Source organism: Scyliorhinus torazame, chromosome 19 (assembly GCF_047496885.1).
Source record: "Scyliorhinus torazame isolate Kashiwa2021f chromosome 19, sScyTor2.1, whole genome shotgun sequence".
Lineage (NCBI taxonomy): Eukaryota > Metazoa > Chordata > Chondrichthyes > Carcharhiniformes > Scyliorhinidae > Scyliorhinus > Scyliorhinus torazame.
This window is the reverse complement of record NC_092725.1, coordinates 118326192-118347030: the sequence shown is the minus strand read 5'-3', so window position 1 is coordinate 118347030 and position 20839 is coordinate 118326192. Positions and strand designations below refer to the sequence as shown.

The following is a 20839-nucleotide window of genomic DNA, read 5'->3' as shown; positions in this document are numbered from 1 at the left end:
TTAACTGCGGAAACTGAGATTGTTCTCTGCCAGAGAATCTTAGAATTTACAGTGCAGAAGGAGGGCATTCAACCCATCGAGTCTGCACCGGCACTTGGAAAGAGCACCCTACTTAAAAGTCACACCTCCATTCTATCTCTGTATGCAAGCCTAACCTTTTGGACACCAAGAGGCAATTTAGCATGGCCAATCCACCTAACCTGCACATCTTTTGACTGTGTGAGGAAATCAGAGCACCCGGAGCAAACCCACGCAGATTTGAGGAGAATATGCAGACTCCGCACAGACCGTGACCCAAGCCGGGAATCTAACCTGGGACCCTGGAGTTGTGAAACGACAGTGCTAACCACTATGCTATTGTGCCGCCCCAGAAGGTTAAAAGCTGATTTTATAGAGATGCCCAGAAACTATTCCGGAAGGTCTCCAACCAGAAGCCATAGATTTAGTTGATTAGCAAAGGAACCAGATGCCATTTGAGGAATAATCTGTCGTGAATGAAGATGCAGAGCTTGGAAATACGATGGAAGAAGATTCAATAGTAATGTTCAAAGGCAAATAAACTGGATAAGTAGTTGAAGGGGAAAAAGTTGCTGAGCCGTGGAAAGAGGGCAGGTGAGTGGGAGCAGTTGGTTAGCTTTAATAAAGCACCAGCACAGGCGGCCTCCGTGCCGAATCATTCTATAATTTTAAGACTCCGAGGCACCTTTTTGATCAACCTGTTGAAAGAGGCTGGTGAGGTTTTTTCCCATTCAATAAACTGGTTTGAAGTTGTAATTTCAAATTGTCCAAAAATGTTGACTTCCCGTGGGAATAGATTCTGTAATTTCTCTAATTTATCTTTACAGTGCATTAATGTTTATAAATCAATACAAACTTAATATTTGTATTGTGTAAGAAATTTGTCTGTCAATATGCTAATTGTGTCGGAGTATTTCAAATTTTGAACCTTTTAAAGATAATCTGATCACATTGCTCTGACCTGTTTCTTACCATATCATTAGAGGATGGTCAATTGCGAGATGCCAGTGAGCAGGGTAGTCCGAACTATGGTTGTAGGCCAAATGTAGCCCAAAAACCTGGGCAACCCGAGGTCTATTTCCAGTTATTTCATGTTTTTTCCTCCCCTCATTTGGCCTCTTTGAATTTAATGGGCCTGAAAGTTTGGGAAAGATGTTCTTGCCTCATTGGTGATAAAATTCTAAATCAAAAACCCAAGATCCTTTTTATTAGTAACTTGTTGGGGTAGAATTGGGTTCTACTGCCCTGGGTTGCGTGTCCTGCTGACTCTCGCCCAGCCTTGCAGAGCTGAATTATGGTGTGACATATTTTGACTTTGCCTTTAGCTGTTCTCTAGTTTGGCAAAGCTGTTAAGAATGTATCATTTTCAGTAAAGTGCCCATGCCTCCCCGGCATGTAATAATGGCACAACCGAAAAGTGTAACAGTAGGAACTCCCTTGTGGCCTAAACTGGATATTGGTCTTTTGACCAGTGAACTGAAAACAATTCAGTAAGATGAAGCCTGATGTAAATTGAGTTAATTTCCAGTGAGCTAAACTCCTTTTATACCTATTTGGATTAACTTGGGAACTTTAGATGTCCCTATGTCCTTTTTCTTTTCCTCCATGCTTACAGGATGTAAGAGGGCTGTTGTTCCAATTACTTCCGCATTCAGAGATTCACCCCTATAGTCCTGTCAATAAAACGGTCTCCCATAAAGGATGGGCTTCTAGAAACTAGTCTTTGCTGTTCTCGAGATGAATGTGGCCAATCTGGACAGGCTGGGATGAATCAATTGTCTCATTTGTTTCAGTTAGAAGTGTTTGGTGAGCAGCAATATTCCCCAAACTGGTCTGCCTAGCCATCTGCCGGGCTATAGGTTTCTCTTTGTCTCAGCAGCTGCAACAGATGGCTGCAAAATAAAAAAAGAGAATTTAAATCTCATTCATTTCCAAATCCTTTGTGGAATATCTGCAAAAACTGGCCACTTGTTCCAGATGGCTCAGGTGAATGTTAAAGAATCTTTGGTGCTATTTGAAGAAGAATTGGGAATTGCCTTATGTTCTGACCACCATTCTTCTCCTGACTAAAGCCACCAAAAATAGGTTAATTGGCCACTCAGTCCCTTCAATGGGATGTTGCTAGATTTAAAAAGGCTCCCATATACATTCATATAAGTGACAATTCAGCAGCCACTGGGTGCTAATTCCTTTTTGGATTCTTGGTGCTACTGCCACTTATTAATAAGGGTGGTAAAAGCACCTGAGAATTTCTTTCATGGTATTTTTAATTGAAGTTACACAACTTGTATAAGATGCAGAAAAAGCCCATATGGCCCAACCATTTGAGCCACCTCCCACCTTTTCTTGTCTAAAACTATCATCTGTTCCCTCAAACTAAAGTCTGGTTCCTGGTATGCTTTTTTATGGCCTTGGAACTTTTAGTGATTGTATTTGTACTCCGAGATCTCTTCTGTCCCTCAAGCCCACCAAATTTGAACATTCCAAATAATAACTAACCTCCCTATTCTTCCTATTAAAAGGTACTACCTCATTTATTTGTGTTAAACTTCATTTATCAATTATTTTCCCATTCTGCAAGTTTATTAATGTCCCTGTGTAATTTGTTGCAGTCCTGAGCTCTGATGACTAATGCTCTCCTCTTTCATCACCTCTTTCCCCCCCCCCCCAAAAGAAAATTGGTGTCATTCGGAAATTTAGCAATTGTTTTGAATTTCCACATCCAAATTGTTAATGTAAATTGTGAATGGCAATGGTCCCAGTTATTCAAGCAAGATTTTCCCTTCTGAAATCCATGCTGACTATTCATTTATTATAATTCTTATTTCTGAATATTTTTCTTGAACTAGCATTTTTGAGTGTGGCGTTTGACTTTATAATTAGTCCTTGTGCCCCGAGCTACGAAAGATGGTGTGGCCATGAGTCCTTTTCTCAATTGCTGTTCAGTTGCTTGAATTGCCATAGACATGCGCTGATTGGCTCAGATCAGGATATTTAAGCAACTACGTAGACATTACAACTTAAAGCTGCATTTATTTGTGCGACAACACCAATGGGAGCATTTCCTGCATGTTGTACTGAGGGAGATGCAGTTCGTGCCTTTGTACTCATTTGCAACCAGACAGACACTCTTAAATTAAGTTTTTTAAATGCAAACTGAACCCCGGAATTAGGAGTAAATTAAAACCGCATTTTAGGATTGACTGTTCCCCAAAATTGCCTGTCTTTATTATTAAAACTCTCATCGGAAATGCATCAGGGTATTGCTTTTTTTCAAAAGGACATTTTTCAGATGCTATCAAAACAACTGATAGGCTTACTCCATCTTGCATTTAGTAACTTTTATTATTTGCTACAAATGGATGTATTTCTTGGGTAGCTGGGTTTCTCGCAGGACTCCTCCGTTAACTCTTTATAATTATTGTAATGGTAAAACTGTTTCTGGTCACAAATGCTGCTGGCCTGCTGAGTTTCTCCAGCTTTTTGTTATTTATTATGCCTTCTCTTTTACAGGCATTGATTGAAAATTTGGATATTGCTCCTAGCCTGACATCTAAATATCTTCAAGCTTGCTGCCTGTCCATGCCCAATTATGACTATTCCCTTCCTAAATTAATATTTTGAACACTGTTTAGATATTTTACTCTATAAATTCAAGATAACTTGACATGTTAACTCTAATTTTGTAAATCTCCAACATGAATTTTGTCAATAGTTACCATTTTTGGGCGGGAAGGTAGCACAGTGGTTAACACTGTTGCTTCACAGCGCCAGGGTCCCAGGTTTGATTCCCGGCTTGGGTCACTCTGCGGAGTCTGCACGTTCTCCCCGTGTCTGTGTGGGTTTCGTCCGGGTGCTCCGGTTTCCTCCCACAAGTCCCGAAAGACGTGCTGTTGGGTAAATTGGACATTCTGAATTCTCCCTCAGTGTACCCTAACAGGCGCCGGAATGTGGAGATTAGGGGCTTTTCACAGTAACTTCATTGAAGCCTACTTGTGACAATAAGCGATTTTCATTCATTCATTGCAGTGTTAATGTAAGCCTACTTGTGACAATAAAGATTATTATTGTATTTGAGAGTTATGCTGTTATAAGGATATTTGCTTCCCACCTTCGTAGTTTTCTGGGTTTTGTCATACCAAATGCAAGTTGAATGTACAAGTCCATATTTTTAACCAATATGTTTTACAGAATGCCTTGAAGTGTTCAGATGGTAACAAAAGTGTGGCAGGATATTTAAATACAAATGACTGCTGCCTGGCTTGGTTAGCCTATATTCACCTCATTGAATTCAACAGTCTCCCTTGCCAATTCTTCGATCCAGCTGTAGCCATTCCATCCAAGCTTGTGATGAAGGAGCCATTTATTATCCCATGGCGATCATCAAAAGATATAAAGACACATCCCAACACATTACTTGCATTGTTTGAAGGTGAAGTTGATAGTTTTGTATCTTTCATTTGTGTTAGATTGCACGTCAGAGTTTCAGTTAATTTATTATTTCTTTTTTTCAAAATTTGTTCAGATGCTGTCCAAGCATGTTCAGAAAACTGTCCTTCAGTGGAGGAGAGGATTACAGTCTGTCTCCCAGTTTATAGAAATATGATTTTAGCACTGAAGCTAATGGGAAGGTACAGTTACTTAAAAACATAATAACATTGACGTATAAATGGAGCATTGTTTCACGACCCAGATTGGTGGCCTTAATGTTTAAATTTAGCACTTTGGCATATTTGGAGAATCATAAATCACAATTGGGAACTTGTTAACAAATATTCATGTTTTTGTAGGTTTTAGTAAGATGACTGGAATTATATCTTTTAGGTGGGAAGCTGCTGAAAATCTTTGCAAGACACTGCTACAGTCCTGCCCAGTTGTTTACCAACTTACTGAAGCTCTAGCTGACCTCTATTTAGAGAGAAAACAGACCGATGATGCTGCGAATGTGTGGCTTTGTGCATTTAGAAGGAGTCCCCATAATGCTCAATTATTCTATCATGCATTCAAGTTCTTTATTTCAGTGGTGTGTATTTTTATTTTTTGATATTCCTTTCCTCACAATTAGTGAATACGTTCCAAGGTTGATAAATTCCATAGGTTGCAGCAGGTCTTCAGCAAATATTTTATTTGTTTTTGGAAGTTAATAATATCCTTATGCAATGTTTGCTAGTCACCTTCTCCGTTCCACATTTGTTCCCCTCTTACTCAATGCTTTGTGAAACTAGTTGAGCATTCAGGCTCATAAGAAGAAGGAGCAGTAGTAGGCCATTTGGGCCATCAAGCTTATTCTGCCAATCAGTAAGCTGGCTGATCAAATTATGGCCTCGCTCCCGCTCTCTCCCTCTCGCACACGCTCTCCCTCGCGCTCTCCCTCGCGCTCTCCCTCGCGCTCTCCCTCGCGCTCTCCCTCGCGCTCTCCCTCGCGCTCTCCCTCGCGCTCTCCCTCGCGCTCTCCCTCGCGCTCTCCCTCGCGCTCTCCCTCGCGCTCTCCCTCGCGCTCTCCCTCGCGCTCTCCCTCGCGCTCTCCCTCGCGCTCTCCCTCGCGCTCTCCCTCGCGCTCTCCCTCGCGCTCTCCCTCGCGCTCTCCCTCGCGCTCTCCCTCGCGCTCTCCCTCGCGCTCTCCCTCGCGCTCTCCCTCGCGCTCTCCCTCGCGCTCTCCCTCGCGCTCTCCCTCGCGCTCTCCCTCGCGCTCGCGCTCTCCCTCGCGCTCGCGCTCTCCCTCGCGCTCGCGCTCTCCCTCGCGCTCGCGCTCTCCCTCGCGCTCGCGCTCTCCCTCGCGCTCGCGCTCTCCCTCGCGCTCGCCCTCGCGCTCGCGCTCGCGCTCTCCCTCGCGCTCGCGCTCTCCCTCGCGCTCGCGCTCTCCCTCGCGCTCGCGCTCTCCCTCGCGCTCTCCCTCGCGCTCTCCCTCGCGCTCTCCCTCGCGCTCCCCCTCGCGCTCCCCCTCGCGCTCCCCCTCGCGCTCCCCCTCGCGCTCCCCCTCGCGCTCCCCCTCGCGCTCCCCCTCGCGCTCCCCCTCGCGCTCCCCCTCGCGCTCCCCCTCGCGCTCCCCCTCGCGCTCCCCCTCGCGCTCCCCCTCGCGCTCCCCCTCGCGCTCCCCCTCGCGCTCCCCCTCGCGCTCCCCCTCGCGCTCCCCCTCGCGCTCCCCCTCGCGCTCCCCCTCGCGCTCCCCCTCGCGCTCCCCCTCGCGCTCCCCCTCGCGCTCCCCCTCGCGCTCCCCCTCGCGCTCCCCCTCGCGCTCCCCCTCGCGCTCCCCCTCGCGCTCCCCCTCGCGCTCCCCCTCGCGCTCCCCCTCGCGCTCCCCCTCGCGCTCGCGCTCTCCCTCGCGCTCGCGCTCTCCCTCGCGCTCGCGCTCTCCCTCGCGCTCGCGCTCTCCCTCGCGCTCGCGCTCTCCCTCGCGCTCCCCCTCCCGCTCGCGCTCTCCCTCGCGCTCCCCCTCCCGCTCGCGCTCTCCCTCGCGCTCTCCCTCGCGCTCCCCCTCCCGCTCTCCCTCCCGCTCCCCCTCCCGCTCCCCCTCGCGCTCCCCCTCGCGCTCCCCTCGCGCTCCCCCTCGCGCCCCCCCTCGCGCCCCCCCTCGCGCCCCCCCTCGCGCCCCCCCTCGCGCCCCCCCTCGCGCCCCCCCTCGCGCCCCCCCCTCGCGCCCCCCCTCGCGCCCCCCCTCGCGCCCCCCCTCGCGCCCCCCCTCGCGCCCCCCCTCGCGCTCCCCCTCGCGCTCCCCCTCCCCCTCCCGCTCCCGCTCCCCCTCCCCCTCCCCCTCCCGCTCTCCCTCCCCTCCCGCTCTCCCTCCCCTCCCGCTCTCCCTCCCCTCCCGCTCTCCCTCCCCTCCCGCTCTCCCTCCCCTCCCGCTCTCCCTCCCCTCCCGCTCTCCCTCCCCTCCCGCTCTCCCTCCCCTCCCGCTCTCCCTCCCCTCCCGCTCTCCCTCCCCTCCCGCTCTCCCTCCCCTCCCGCTCTCCCTCCCCCTCCCGCTCTCCCTCCCCCTCCCGCTCTCCCTCCCCCTCCCGCTCTCCCTCCCCCTCCCGCTCTCCCTCCCCCTCCCGCTCTCCCTCCCCCTCCCGCTCTCCCTCCCCCTCCCGCTCTCCCTCCCCCTCCCGCTCTCCCTCCCCCTCCCGCTCTCCCTCTCCCTCCCCCTCCCGCTCTCCCTCCCCCTCCCGCTCTCCCTCCCCCTCCCGCTCTCCCTCCCCCTCCCGCTCTCCCTCCCCTCCCGCTCTCCCTCCCCTCCCGCTCTCCCTCCCCTCCCGCTCTCCCTCCCCCTCCCCCTCCCCCTCCCGCTCTCCCTCCCGCTCTCCCTCCCCATCCCGCTCTCCCTCCCCCTCCTGCTCTCCCTCCCCCTCCCGCTCTCCCTCCCCCTCCCGCTCTCCCTCCCCCTCCCCCTCCCGCTCTCCCTCCCCCTCCCGCTCTCCCTCCCCCTCCCGCTCGCCCTCCCCCTCCCGCTCTCCCTCTCCCTCCCCCTCCCGCTCTCCCTCCCCCTCCCGCTCTCCCTCCCCCTCCCGCTCTCCCTCCCCCTCCCGCTCTCCCTCCCCTCCCGCTCTCCCTCCCCTCCCGCTCTCCCTCCCCTCCCGCTCTCCCTCCCCTCCCGCTCTCCCTCCCCCTCCCCCTCCCCCTCCCGCTCTCCCTCCCGCTCTCCCTCCCCATCCCGCTCTCCCTCCCCCTCCTGCTCTCCCTCCCCCTCCCGCTCTCCCTCCCCCTCCCGCTCTCCCTCCCCCTCCCCCTCCCGCTCTCCCTCCCCCTCCCGCTCTCCCTCCCCCTCCCGCTCGCCCTCCCCCTCCCGCTCTCCCTCTCCCTCCCCCTCCCGCTCTCCCTCCCGCTCTCCCTCCCCCTCCCGCTCCCCCTCCCCCTCCCGCTCCCCCTCCCGCACCCCCTCCCCCCCTCCCCCTCCCGCTCTCCCTCCCCCTCCCGCTCTCCCTCCCCCTCCCGCTCTCCCTCCCCCTCCCGCTCTCCCTCCCCTCCCGCTCTCCCTCCCCTCCCGCTCTCCCTCCCCCTCCCGCTCTCCCTCCCCCTCCCGCTCTCCCTCCCCCTCCCGCTCTCCCTCCCCCTCCCGCTCTCCCTCCCCCTCCCGCTCTCCCTCCCCCTCCCGCTCTCCCTCCCCCTCCCGCTCTCCCTCCCCCTCCCGCTCTCCCTCCCCCTCCCGCTCTCCCTCCCCCTCCCGCTCTCCCTCCCCCTCCCGCTCTCCCTCCCCCTCCCGCTCTCCCTCCCCCTCCCGCTCTCCCTCCCCCTCCCGCTCTCCCTCCCCCTCCCGCTCTCCCTCCCCCTCCCGCTCTCCCTCCCCCTCCCGCTCTCCCTCCCCCTCCCGCTCTCCCTCCCCTCCCGCTCTCCCTCCCCCTCCCCCTCCCGCTCTCCCTCCCGCTCTCCCTCCCCATCCCGCTCTCCCTCCCCCTCCTGCTCTCCCTCCCCCTCCCCCTCCCGCTCTCCCTCCCCCTCCCGCTCTCCCTCCCCCTCCCGCTCTCCCTCCCCCTCCCCCTCCCGCTCTCCCTCCCCCTCCCGCTCTCCCTCCCCCTCCCGCTCTCCCTCCCCCTCCCGCTCGCCCTCCCCCTCCCGCTCTCCCTCTCCCTCCCCCTCCCGCTCTCCCTCTCCCTCCCCCTCCCGCTCTCCCTCCCGCTCTCCCTCCCCCTCCCGCTCTCCCTCCCCCTCCCGCTCTCCCTCCCCCTCCCGCTCTCCCTCCCCCTCCCGCTCTCCCTCCCCCTCCCGCTCTCCCTCCCCCTCCCGCTCTCCCTCCCCCTCCCGCTCGCCCCCTCCCCCTCCCGCTCGCCCCCTCCCCCTCCCGCTCGCCCCCTCCCCCTCCCGCTCGCCCCCTCCCTCCTGCTCCTTCTGTCGGTTTCCCCCCATCCCAACTCTTGACTCCCTTGTTAATAAAAGTAATTGAGCAAACCTGATTATTTATCTTCAAATATACGTATTAAAAGCTGTTTTCGTTTGTTTTTTTGCACTGCCAGTTTTGAACAATGTATAAAAGAAAACTTGAAATTTCGTTATTTTTGGGGTATATAGCCGAGTGGTTGGATTACTGAACTACTATTCTGGGTGATTCAATTCGACAAATTTTATTTGTCGGAAAAGACCATGAAAGTTGTCAGGTTGCCATAAAGATCCATTTGATTTGCTCGTGCTGGACCTGGTCTCGCTCTCGCTCTCGCTCTCGCTCTCGCTCTCGCTCTCGCTCTCGCTCTCGCTCTCGCTCTCGCTCTCGCTCTCGCTCTCGCTCTCGCTCTCTCTTTTCCCCCCCCCCCCCCCCCCCCCCCCACAACTTCTCTAGTCTATATATGGCTCCAACGTCACCTTGTGTTAACATTTAAAGTCCTTGGGGTGATGAATATTGCCTTCCCAGAGTTGCCTACTCCCAAGAACTAAACATAAATGCTGGAAATACACAGTAAGGAGAAGTTGCATATTAACGTTCTATCCAAAAGGTTTACACCAAATATATTAACTTTTCTCTTTATACTGATTGGCTTGTGTATTTCCACCATTTTCTGTTATGCCATTCCCCCCCCCCCCCAGCATTTGCACTTTTCTGTGGCGTGGAAGGAGCTAGATTCAGTGGGCTGGGTGGCCCTTTCTCATCGTAAATATTGAAAGATGTTTGGCAAAGTAAGAGAAATAATCAAATACCAATGGTCCATTGTTGTATTTTATATTGAGCTTTGGATAGTGACTTCATGTAAATGAACCAAACATGGCATCAAAAGCCTGTCGTTATGTTGTTGTTCATTGCTTGCAGAAAAACCAAGACATCATTCCTGTTCTATTTCAAGAATTTATCGACTCCTTCTTTGAAGCAGAAGCCCCTAAATGCCACCCTACAAATATTTTACGGTAAGGGTTGGCCACAGTGCCTGCAAGAACAGAGTTGCTAATTTAGCAAACTCTTTTTGTCTTGAATTTACATTTTGTATTTGGGGAATTTAGCTTGCATCAGCCACATTTGCTGTTCATATGGAACCCTTTTCTCCTGAATGTGACCTGTGCTTTCAAAAATCTCTTCCCTTTCACACCGTGGTTCATTTCAAGATTGAGAAGCAGATCTATTAATAGTTGGCTGACCACAGCTAGACTCAAGAAAGCTGATACGGTATTGATACCACCATGTTAAAAGTAGATTATTTATTCTTGATGCCATCAGATATCGTTTCCATTATAAATGGTGAATGTTTTGACTGAATTTATTCATACATTTATACAAATTTCATAATGTTATCCAAGTTGGGAGAACTAATACTGACTTCCAGTATTTTATGCAACATGATCTTCATTTTATGCCTCCAGTGTGGAAGCACACATGGTTATTTTCCCTCATGGTGGCGTTTCATTCTTGACAGTAGAATAGGTGTTTTTATTCGCTGCGCTGTTGATCTTTAATGCTTCGCCCTTCAAAATTTAGATTTCAATTTAATTTTCTACTCCAAAAGGTTCTCCGTATTAAATGGCAAGATATTGTCTACAGGTCCATGGGGATGTACTGTCAGTTAGCCTCACCCAGCTCTTATATTTAATCTATCCAGATTTGTCACCTAATTCATTGAAGGATCGTTGCCCTTTAAATGTAGTTGGAGCTCTGTTCCAGTTGGAGCTCTGTTCTTTCCTGCCTATCAGTTATGTGACCCCGGTGCACCTTTAAATCCTGTTTATGAATCCAACTCCTTTCTAGACTTTAACATGTAGATTTTCAAAAATTGGGATCCCAAAGGCTGCCCCTGAGTTTGTTGTATATGTTGATTTGTGTGCGCATTTTCTCTTCAGATTATTTGTTTGTTTTGTATCTAATGTCAGGGCAGGGCAGGATGCCAACACCAAGGAATGGTTCAATATTACAGCACCATTACTTTGTAATTACTTTTGAGGACATTAACCAATGTGGTAGATAACGGGGAGCCAATGGATGTGGTATATCTGGATTTCCAGAAAGCCTTTGACAGAGTGCCACACAAAAGGTTGCTGCATAAGATAAAGATGCATGGCATTAAGGGGAAAGTAGTAGCATGGATAGAGGATTGGTTAATTAATAGAAAGTAAAGAGTGGGGATTAATGGGTGTTTCTCTGATTGGCAATCAGTAGCCAGTGGTGTCCCTCGGGGATCAGTGTTGGGCCCACAATTGTTCACAATTTACATAGATGATTTGGAGTTGGGGACCAAGGGCAATGTGTCCAAGTTTGCAGACGACACTAAGATGAGTGGTAAAGGAAAAAGTGCAGAGGATACTGGAAGTCTGCAGAGGGATTTGGATAGGCTGAGTGAATGGGCTAGGGTCTGGCAGATGGAATTCAATGTTGACAAATGTGAGGTTATCCATTTTGGTAGGAATAACAGCAAAAGGAATTATTTAAATGATAAAATATTAAAACATGCTGCTGTGCAGAGAGACCTGGGTGTGCTAGTGCATGAGTCGCAAAAAGTTGGTTTACAGGTGCAACAGGTGATTAAGAAGGCAAATGGAATTTTGTCCTTCATTGCTAGAGGGATGGAGTTTAAGACTAGGGAGGTTATGCTGCAATTGTATAAGGTGTTAGTGAGGCCACACCTGGAGTATTGTGTTCAGTTTTGGTCTCCTTACTTGAGAAAGGACGTACTGGCACTGGAGGGTGTGCAGAGGAGATTCACTAGGTTAATCCCAGAGCTAAAGGGGTTGGATTACGAGGAGAGGTTGAGTAGACTGGGACTGTACTCGTTGGAATTTAGAAGCATGAGGGGGGATCTTATAGAAACATATAAAATTATGAAGGGAATAGATAGGATAGATGCGGGCAGGTTGTTTCCACTGGCGGGTGAAAGCAGAACTAGAGGGCATAGCCTCAAAATAAGGGGAAGTAGATTTAGGACTGAGTTTAGGAGTAACCTCTTCACCCAAAGGGTTGTGAATCTATGGAATTCCTTGCCCAGTGAAGCAGTAGAGGCTGAGAAATGCTGGCAGGAAGTGGAGTTCTCTTCTCAATCTGGGGGAGGTAGATGTTGAGTGATATTGTACTGCAGCATTTCAGATAAGCTGCATAAAATGCAAGTAGCTTTAGAATGATGCCTGCTAGTAATAGTAAATATATTTATGTCTGCCTTAGTTCAGGACCTGGAGAACTAGGTGTGATTCAAATAATTTTTCTTAGTTTCGAACTGACAGTGAATTTTATTGCTCCAGATATTCCGCCACAGATAATTTTTAGAAGTGAAAGCCGAGTAAAAATTGTTGACGAGAAGACTTTATGGGAAAAGCCAAGAATCTGGAACTTATTTTGCATAAGTTTTTCATTTTTCTGCTCTTGCTTTCTAGTTGGTTGCACTTGTATACTTGGAAGAGATGTTTTCAAAATGTGTAGTGTTTGAAGCTTTTTGTTCCTTCATCAGTCAGCTCCTGAATTACCCAATGCCTTATGACTTCAGAGCACCTTCATGCAAGGAACTGTTGAATGGGGAACTGCTGAACACACAGGTCCCCTACCTATGGCTAATTTTTTGGTAAGAAATTCTGATGAAGGGCCTGTTCTTAAACAAGATGCTAAACTTCAATAGTAATGCCTGTCCTTAACCAGTCTCAAGCCACTTAAGCAAATAAATGTAAGATAATAAATATGAAGAAAAATGTACACCCTACTTTGAACTTTAATAAAAGATAGCAAGAAATCATTACCATTAAATGAGTAATCCTGTTGATTAGCAGCTAATACCAACCTGAAATAGTTTCCTTAATTCTTTTCATGTTTTACCTTTTTATATAACAGCTTGTGGCAATCCATTAATGCAAACACTAGAGAAGCTGTGGACACATTTGAAGCAGCTCTGGGTACAGTTATGCAGAATGATGTAATGCAGCAAATCTGGATGGAGTAAGTAGAACATGCAAAACACAATTCGCCTTCCTAATCAGATTAATAGAAACTGACAAGTCTGGAACTAATGCCTTCATTAACAACTGTTCAGCATAATAACAAAAATGGGTGTTTTCTCTGCAGTTATCTTGTTTTTACCAGTAGCCAACTTGTTGGAACTAAGAACAAGATCCGAGACGTTAAATCGTTTACGGACTTAGTGCATAGATGCTTGGTTACGGTCCCCACAAGAATGCCTATACCATTCAGCTCTGCCAATTATTGGAGCAACTTTGAGTTTCATAATCAGGTGAGAGACTTTGACTTTGTTTCTAGTTTCCAATAACTTTAATTGCAGGAAAGCTGTGTGTAGGTCTGCCAGTCAAGGTGCAAACTCTATTTTGTTAGCTTTATTTAATTTTTTGTTTTCCTGTTGGCACAGTTGGTTAAGGCTGTGGTAAATAGAGCCATGGGATTGTTGCAGGTTTGATTCCCTACTTGTTCTGAATTGGCTGACCTTAGTCGGAGTGGTAGTAGGAGAGAGGGAAATTGGGTCTGTGCTACTAATTGTAATCCAACTATCCCTACTTAGTTTATATGTGTTTGGGGTAGGCTCAAACCAGAATTGGTTGTGTCCTTTCATCACTTACTTTCTGGACTTGCAGGAAAATGGCCACTTTCATAAGTCGCAGGTGGTGACAGGTACTTTGGAAATGCCAATCAGGGAAAATTCAGTCCTGGAGGAGAGAAAGTTGGTGGAAAAACAGGGATATTTATTATATTGCTGCGGGTAATGTTGGCTTAGACTGTATGGTCCAGTCCTCCTAACTCTTGCAGGAATGTTGCCAACTGAGCCAAGCTGAAACTCCATTATTGCATCCTTCATAAACGTTTCTAGTAGCCGCCTGCTCCAAACTGCCTGCATCTTCATGGTGTTTTGAAGAAATTTCAAACATTCCAGAGACTTGAGCATGTCTGGCACATGCATCTCATCACCAGAACTGGCTAGACTGTGTCCATCACTCTGCTCTTTCTCCTGTGCCAAAACCATGTAACACTGCAGAACAATGTGAAGGCAATCTGTAGCTTCTCTGATTATTGAGTGTTTCCTTAAACTCCTTTTACCCTGCTTCCTGCTTTGGCTAGTGCAAGTTCATGTACTGCTTCGCAGTTGAAATCATTCATCCAGGTGTCTCTGCTGGTGGAAAATAGCAAGCTATCATCATTATGAATTGAGATGTTGGTATCAGTTTTGAACACCAGATATTTATTCTAATATAATTACAGAGAGTGTGGAGGATAGAGCATAAACTATTGGGAGAGAAATAATTATGAAATAGACTATGGGTGGGATTTCTCTCCTCCTCCTCCCCCGCCCAAACTTGTTTCATAAGATCGCCCCCCCCCCCAAAAAAAAAAACTTGTTTCAATAAGATCGCCCTCATCCTACTAAACTCCCAACGAGTACAGACCCAGAGTCCTCAACTGCCCCTCAAATGGCAAGCTCTTCATCCCAGTGATCGTTCTGGTGAACCTCTTGACTATAGCAATTTAATGTCATTACATGTATTTGAATACTGAGTCTCTTTGATCTTTATACTGGTCGAGTGGAAGTTATGGAAGAGCTGGGCAACTCGAGACTGCTGCTGTTATTTCCATGTTTAATTGTATGTTGTCTGGTTGTTAAAAGTTTCTGTCCTGTTTATTAATCAACCGTGAACTCATCATTCTTACCAAAATTCTGGCCATGACAATGTGAAGATTTACTAAGCAAAAAATCCATAGCATATCACTTATTCGGCACTGGGTACCTAACACTCACTTTACCTATGATAAACTTTAGCTTGTGGAAAAGGACAAAAAAGACAGAAAGCTTTATTATGTTGTGAAGTTTTGCATAGTTTTCATTTCACGTTAGAAATGCATAGTTTTGAGTGGTTACCATATATATATCCTTGCGCTTATTTAACTATGGGGGTTAAAGGTTTTAAGTGGTTTGGCATGGTAATGTCTTTGGAATAATTATTTAATTTGAAGATTAACTCAATTTAACTATTTTGTAGGTGGTTTCCTTTTATCTAAGTTGCCTCCCTCAATCCCAGCACTGCAAAGCCTTGGAGAGGTTCCCTTCCATCATGCCGACTAATGTTGGTCTAGCGCTAAGGTAACATTAGAAAATATTTGAATTCCTCAGTTTTTCCTCGGATGCAAGTATCTTGCGCTGAGGGTTGGTTGTATTTTGTGTTGATGTATGTAGTTAGCTAACAATTGCTACGTGACTTATAATGAAAATGTTGGTTTCACCTTGTTTTTCTGTTGCTGCAGAATACTGGAGCAGGAGTGGAAGGAGGGTAATATCCAGCACCTCAAACTACAGTTGAATATGTTTACACATTCTCTGCCAATCTGTTTGCCAATTTGGAAAATGTAATCGTGTTTTTATTCTTGCTATTTTATTGTTAATTCATAAATTGATTTTTATCAGCTTCCAAAATATATTTTGATTGTATTAGCTTATTTTTTTCTGGATTTGACTTGAGATAGTTGCTTAAAAAGTCGGTAAGATATTTGGCATTTACTTGCTGCAAAATGTCCTTGAGTGTCAAAAACAAACAGCCTGAAGTTTGGCTTTGTCTCACCCACAGTTCAATTAAATATTTTTCAGTCAACTTCTGTTTAATGTGAGGGTTATTAGCTGGGCAAGAGAACAATTGTATGTTTGGTGAAAATTAATATTCCCATGTCCGGTGTAGCATGGCCAAATAGTAACACTCTCTCTATGCTGTGACAACACTAGCTCTTAAAGTAAACCTTAGAGTGCTCTTCCTTGCTCTCTGTGTCTATCAATATATTTTGGTGCTTTCTAACTTTTTATTAATATAACGACCATAAGCCTTAATTTTTATTTGTCTTTATTTGCATCAGAGCCATAGCTGTTGAAAGCATGTTAAAGGACCACCAAAATGAGGTAAGTGCATGTGTTCTGCACTTTGTGCTCTTGTGCAGTAATATATTCTCATGCCCTTGTTTTTGAGGAAATTCACAAAAATCCATTTTACGTTTAGTTGCGCTGAACTTTATCAAATGATAGTAATTCTGATTTTCTTTAACAGATTACATTCTGGCCAATTAAAAGTTTGATTTTTGATTTTCAAATCTGTTCACCATGATTTTGATCAAAAGATGCTCCTAACTATATAGCCCTTTGGTGCAAGAACATGAGATAAGGAGTGGACCATATAGCCCGTTGAGTCTGCTCTGCCATTCAATACAATCATGGCTGATCTTGGGCTTCAACTCCACTTTCCTGCGCCCCTATGTTTTTGGATGCAGGACTGTACATTTTCTGGTTTTGAATGATAGCTTTGCGCCCTGTTCCACTGAGTGCATTGTCTCCATGAATCTCCTCCTCCGTTAATAATTGCAGCTGTAGTAGCAGTTCTGTACTCTTGTTTCCCATTCGTTTGTGGTCCACACAAATGCTCCCACTTGCTATTTGCTGTTTTTCAGGTTCGCCAGCTTTACCAACGAGCTCTTCAGAAGTTACCCCTTTGTGCAACGCTCTGGAAAGATGTAAAGTTTCCCATTACATTTTCCTTTCATTTTGACTTTATATTTTATGTTTTGTACAGCAATTATTTTTAGGTGTTTGAGAAGCAGTATTTTGAGTTGTGTTGATCTAGTTTGCAAAAGAGATAATAGTTGTAAAAGCAGCCATTTCCAGTGACAGGGTAATATTTAATTGGTGGCTCGGTCTTACTTAAATGCTTCCCCTATCTCTTTCAGCAACTCTTGTTTGAAGCTTCAGAAGGAGGTAAAACTGATAATCTCAGGAAACTAGTTACCAGGTGCCAGGAGATTGGCGTCAGCTTAGATGAGCTCTTAAATTTAAGCCCTTCCCAGAACAGAGGGCAGTGATTACAGAGCGTAAAAATATTTCCTCATCCCCCTACATTGAAGACTTGGCTGGGTCTATAGCTGATGTCTGCAAATGCAGACCGTAATCAGTGGAGATGCACATGCCCCTGCACCGGCTTTCTTCACTACGTGGTCAAAATCTTGGAGCTTACGAACCAGTGTCCCAAAACAAGATCAATGAACTCCTACTTGGCCTCTGGGCCCTGTCAGATTCTCGTAACATCACGTCCGTAAGTATGGTACCTCAGAATGATGAATCCTTTTCTTTTTTAAAATGTCGTGTGTCTTTAGTCTTTATGCAAACTGATGCATGTAAAATTGGCTAAAATTAGTGCAGTTCTATGCACATGAATAAGGCAGTTTCAATTTTTTGTTTTCCTATTTCTTTTCCCCCCTCCCTTGTTAAACTTCTGTTGAGATTTTTTATTACAGGTTCAAAAGCAGCAGGTTTCAAAGAAAGTGTTATTGCCATGGTAGAGAGTCCAAAGTGACTGCTTGCCAGGTGAAGATTCCAGGAAGGGTTGCATAATGCCCTTTCTTATGTTCAGTGTGGTGGACTTGCTGCTGCAGGGACTCTTTGTTTTATGTATTGACGTACTTGAAGACAAAATCTACTGCAGTGGAAAAGTTGGAACACTAAAATTTATGCATGCCAGTGCATCAGTTCTTGAGGCTGGTCAAAATTTATGTGCAATCTTGTTTTGTGAGAATTTATTTATTTTATGGTTTAAACAAAACTTGAAGAGTGACAAGTATTTGACAAATAAACTTTTGTACTAAATACTTTGTAAGTATTCTTATACAATGTGTTTATATTTGATTATTTTCAATACATGCTTTATCAACGATAATGAATGTCTCTTTTTTAAGTATCTTCACATGAATTAGTAGCCTGGTAGTGACAGTTACACACATTGTTGAAGTCCGAGGTAGTGTAGAAAATGTGTTAATGCACAGCTTACCTGAATAGAATGTTAAATGTTATCGGATAAAGCATCTCGCAACAATAGGCATATATGAAGATTTCCCACAGCCAGTGGGTAGCTTATAAAATGTAGTTGCTCAGGAAGGCAAACAGCCAATTTCAACCAGCAAAGTCCTAACAACAATGAGTTAAGTGTATAGTTAATCTGATCATCTTGTGATTGAGGCACAAAGGCCAGCAAGGCATATTTTTCGAATGAAAACAAAGACTTTGTGTCTTTTGCAATCTCAGGATGTCCTTTATAGTGAATAAAGTACATTTGAAGTTTTATCATGTAACGTAGGAAAGGTGGCAGCAAAATTACATGCAGCAACATCCCACAAACAGCAATATGGTAATGGCCAGCAGCATGGTAGCACTGTGGGTAGCACTGTTGCTGCACAGCTCTAGGGTTCCAGGTTTGATTCCCGGCTTGGGTCACTGTGCGGAGTCTACTCGTTCTCCCTGTGTCTGCGTGGGTTTCCTCCGGGTGCCCTGGTTTCCTCCACAAGTCCCGAAAGACGTGCTGTTAGGTAATTTGGACATTCTCCAAATTAATTCAAAGGTAATTCTCCCTGTGTACCCAAACAGGTACCGAAACGTGGTGACTAGGGGCTTTTCACAGTAACTTCATTGCAGTGTTAATGTAAGCCTACCTGTGACAATAAAGATTATTATATTATTATTATACCACATGATCTGTTTTATTGACATTGTTCAGGAATAAGTATTGGCCAGAACTCCAGGAGAATGAACCAGGGCTATGAGGTGTCTTCGGTCCACCTACAGTGACAGACATGTTCTGTCTTGTTTGAAAGAAGGCACCTCTGACTGTGTCTCACTCCCTCAGTACTTGAGTGTCAGGCTAAATTTTGCACTGTTCAGAAGTGGGACTTGAGACCACAACTTTTTCTGACACATGGGCATATGAGTTCTACCACTGAACTAGAGCTGACATAGATTAGTGCAGTGGAATGTTTTATGCACCTGTCATGCTCGCACTTTAATGTCTCATCCAAATATCACAAATGGAGTGCTCCCTCAGTGCTGAAGTGGCATCCTAGATTATGCTCCACACTTCAGACGCATCCACTGAGCTATGATAACATTTGGTACTTTGTTTCTCGTCGATACGTAATTGGCTTGTCAGTTGAATGTCTTCTTCACCAATAGAGGTTTTAAATTCTGGTAAACTGCAGAGTTCAAAAAGCCATAAAGTAGTAATTATTTTGAGTGTCCGTTTCTGTTAAATCACATGATTTCAAAACATTTAAATTTCAGATATAAAAATTTAGGCTGGTTACATTAATGTCGAAATATTCTGATGCGTGCGCTAGTTCCAAAATCCCCAAGAGAAAAGAACGGACAAAACTTAAAGATTATATTTGATATTTAACAGCTGATGACTTCAAATGTTGCCTTGTAAGCGCACAATCTTTCTGAAGTTCCATTTTGTACGTACAAAGGTGTCACGGTATGGTAGTTCCAGCTGTGACATTAGTGGGAGGACTTGCTTGTGGAAATTCCTGCCAGCTCGTGTGTGTGTGGCTTCGTACCATACTACTACATGAGTATCTACATTTAACTGGAATTGTTAATAAAGCTTAATTTATGGCATTCATGAAATTACTATCGCTGATTTTCAATTGAACATGAGGCTGCTGTGAAAATTTGGATCTCGAGCCACAATCACAAGTTCCAGGCCATTGCCACTCACCCACTCTCTCTGTAGCCCAAAACCTTAAATTTCTGTCTCCTAATGCTTGTGGGATCAGCTAATGGGGATGGCTTTGCTTTGTTCACCTCATCTAAATCATTCAGAATTTTGTGCACCTCTATCAAACCTTTGCTCCAAGAAGAATAACCCCAGCTTCTCTGCACTAAATTCTTTTACCCTGGAGCCATTCTGGTAAATCTCTTCTGCGCACCTTCAAGGATACTCTCATCCATTTCATTTCATTTTTTCATTTCCTTCCTAAAATGTGGTGACCAGAACAGGACGTAACACTAGCTGGAGCTGGGGCCTAACCAGAGGTTTATGAAGGTTCAGCATACCTTCCCTGCTTTTATACTCTTTTTCTGAACTCTGAGATCCTCTGTGCTTTGCTAATTACTTTCTCTATGTCCTGCTGCCGTCAAAGGTCTATGTATATGAACTGTCCCAGGTTCCCCTACACAATTTGTAGAATGGTGTCATTAAGTTCCTATTGTCTATTGAAATTGAAAGCCATTTGGGGGAAATACAATGATTGCCACTTTGAGACATCGATTTCCAGACAAGGGTCTGAATGTCCCGCGTCTTGTCTTTGAATGGAGTCTGCTGGACTAAAACAAATCTTTCTAGTGATTTTTAACCACTGAGTGAGAAATGGCATATGGTGATTTTTCTGCACCTTGCCTAGTTGGGATTCAAAATTTGCCTTGTGATTAAGATAGCATGATTTTGTGCCCACCAATGGTCGACACAGATTTCATTAAGTACCCACATTTGCATAGAATTTCTATTTGTTTTCTATTTGTTACATAATTAAACAGCCCTATGCAATATGACATTTTTAAGTCTTCCATTTTTAAATGGCTTGTTTCCTTATTGAAATAATCTTTGGAGGGGTGTTGATCGGTCATTAAATTGAGATGTGCTTAACAATAATGTAGCCAGTCAAATAATCGTGGTATATTTTGTAGCTGATTCAAGAACCCCATGTGCATTAGTCTAGAAATAGGTGAGGTTCCCATACTAAACAATTTTTAAAAAATTATTGTGGATGATAATCTGAAACAAAGCAGAAAATGCTGGACAATATCTGTGGAGAGAGAACGGAGCTAACATTTCAAGTCTGGGTGAACTTTGTTAAAGAGAGAAGTGAAAACCGGATCAGTTTTCTCTAGCTTTGACAAAGAGTCATCCAGACTGTAAACGTTAGCTTCATTCTCTCTCCACAGATGCTGTCAGACCTGCTGAAATGGTTCAGCATTTTTTGTTTTGTTCCCATACTACTTGGTGCATTGGGTACAATGCAATTGAACCAATAGTAATGGGAGAGATTTGACACTTGAAATTATATTACTGCATACTCCAAGCATTCCACCCTTTAAAAGCAGTTGCTTCTTGCAAGAGCCCATGTAATGTGTTCCACATTAACTAGAGACTG

The 20839-nt window shown here is 46.1% G+C and overlaps 1 protein-coding gene across 2 annotated transcripts in view; it reads left to right on the top strand.

The window, feature by feature from the left end:
- The window catches only part of LOC140396463 (zinc finger C3H1 domain-containing protein-like), a 69796-nt gene extending 52222 nt beyond the window's left edge, over positions 1-17574 (top strand). The window contains exons 24-35 of one of the 2 annotated variants that reach the window (XM_072485109.1): positions 4210-4450; positions 4544-4649; positions 4843-5041; positions 9731-9825; positions 12345-12455; positions 12719-12823; positions 12950-13115; positions 14869-14969; positions 15131-15232; positions 15731-15773; positions 16316-16378; positions 16592-17574. In XM_072485109.1, coding sequence (XP_072341210.1) covers positions 4210-4450; positions 4544-4649; positions 4843-5041; positions 9731-9825; positions 12345-12455; positions 12719-12823; positions 12950-13115; positions 14869-14969; positions 15131-15232; positions 15731-15773; positions 16316-16378; positions 16592-16723 — 1464 coding nt within the window. In that variant the 3' untranslated portion in view covers positions 16724-17574. Of the gene's footprint in view, positions 1-4209; positions 4451-4543; positions 4650-4842; positions 5042-9730; positions 9826-12344; positions 12456-12718; positions 12824-12949; positions 13116-14868; positions 14970-15130; positions 15233-15730; positions 15774-16315; positions 16379-16591 lie in introns of those variants that run through there. The other variant, XR_011936545.1, reaches the window with a different exon arrangement.
- The last annotated feature ends 3265 nt before the right edge of the window (positions 17575-20839 follow it).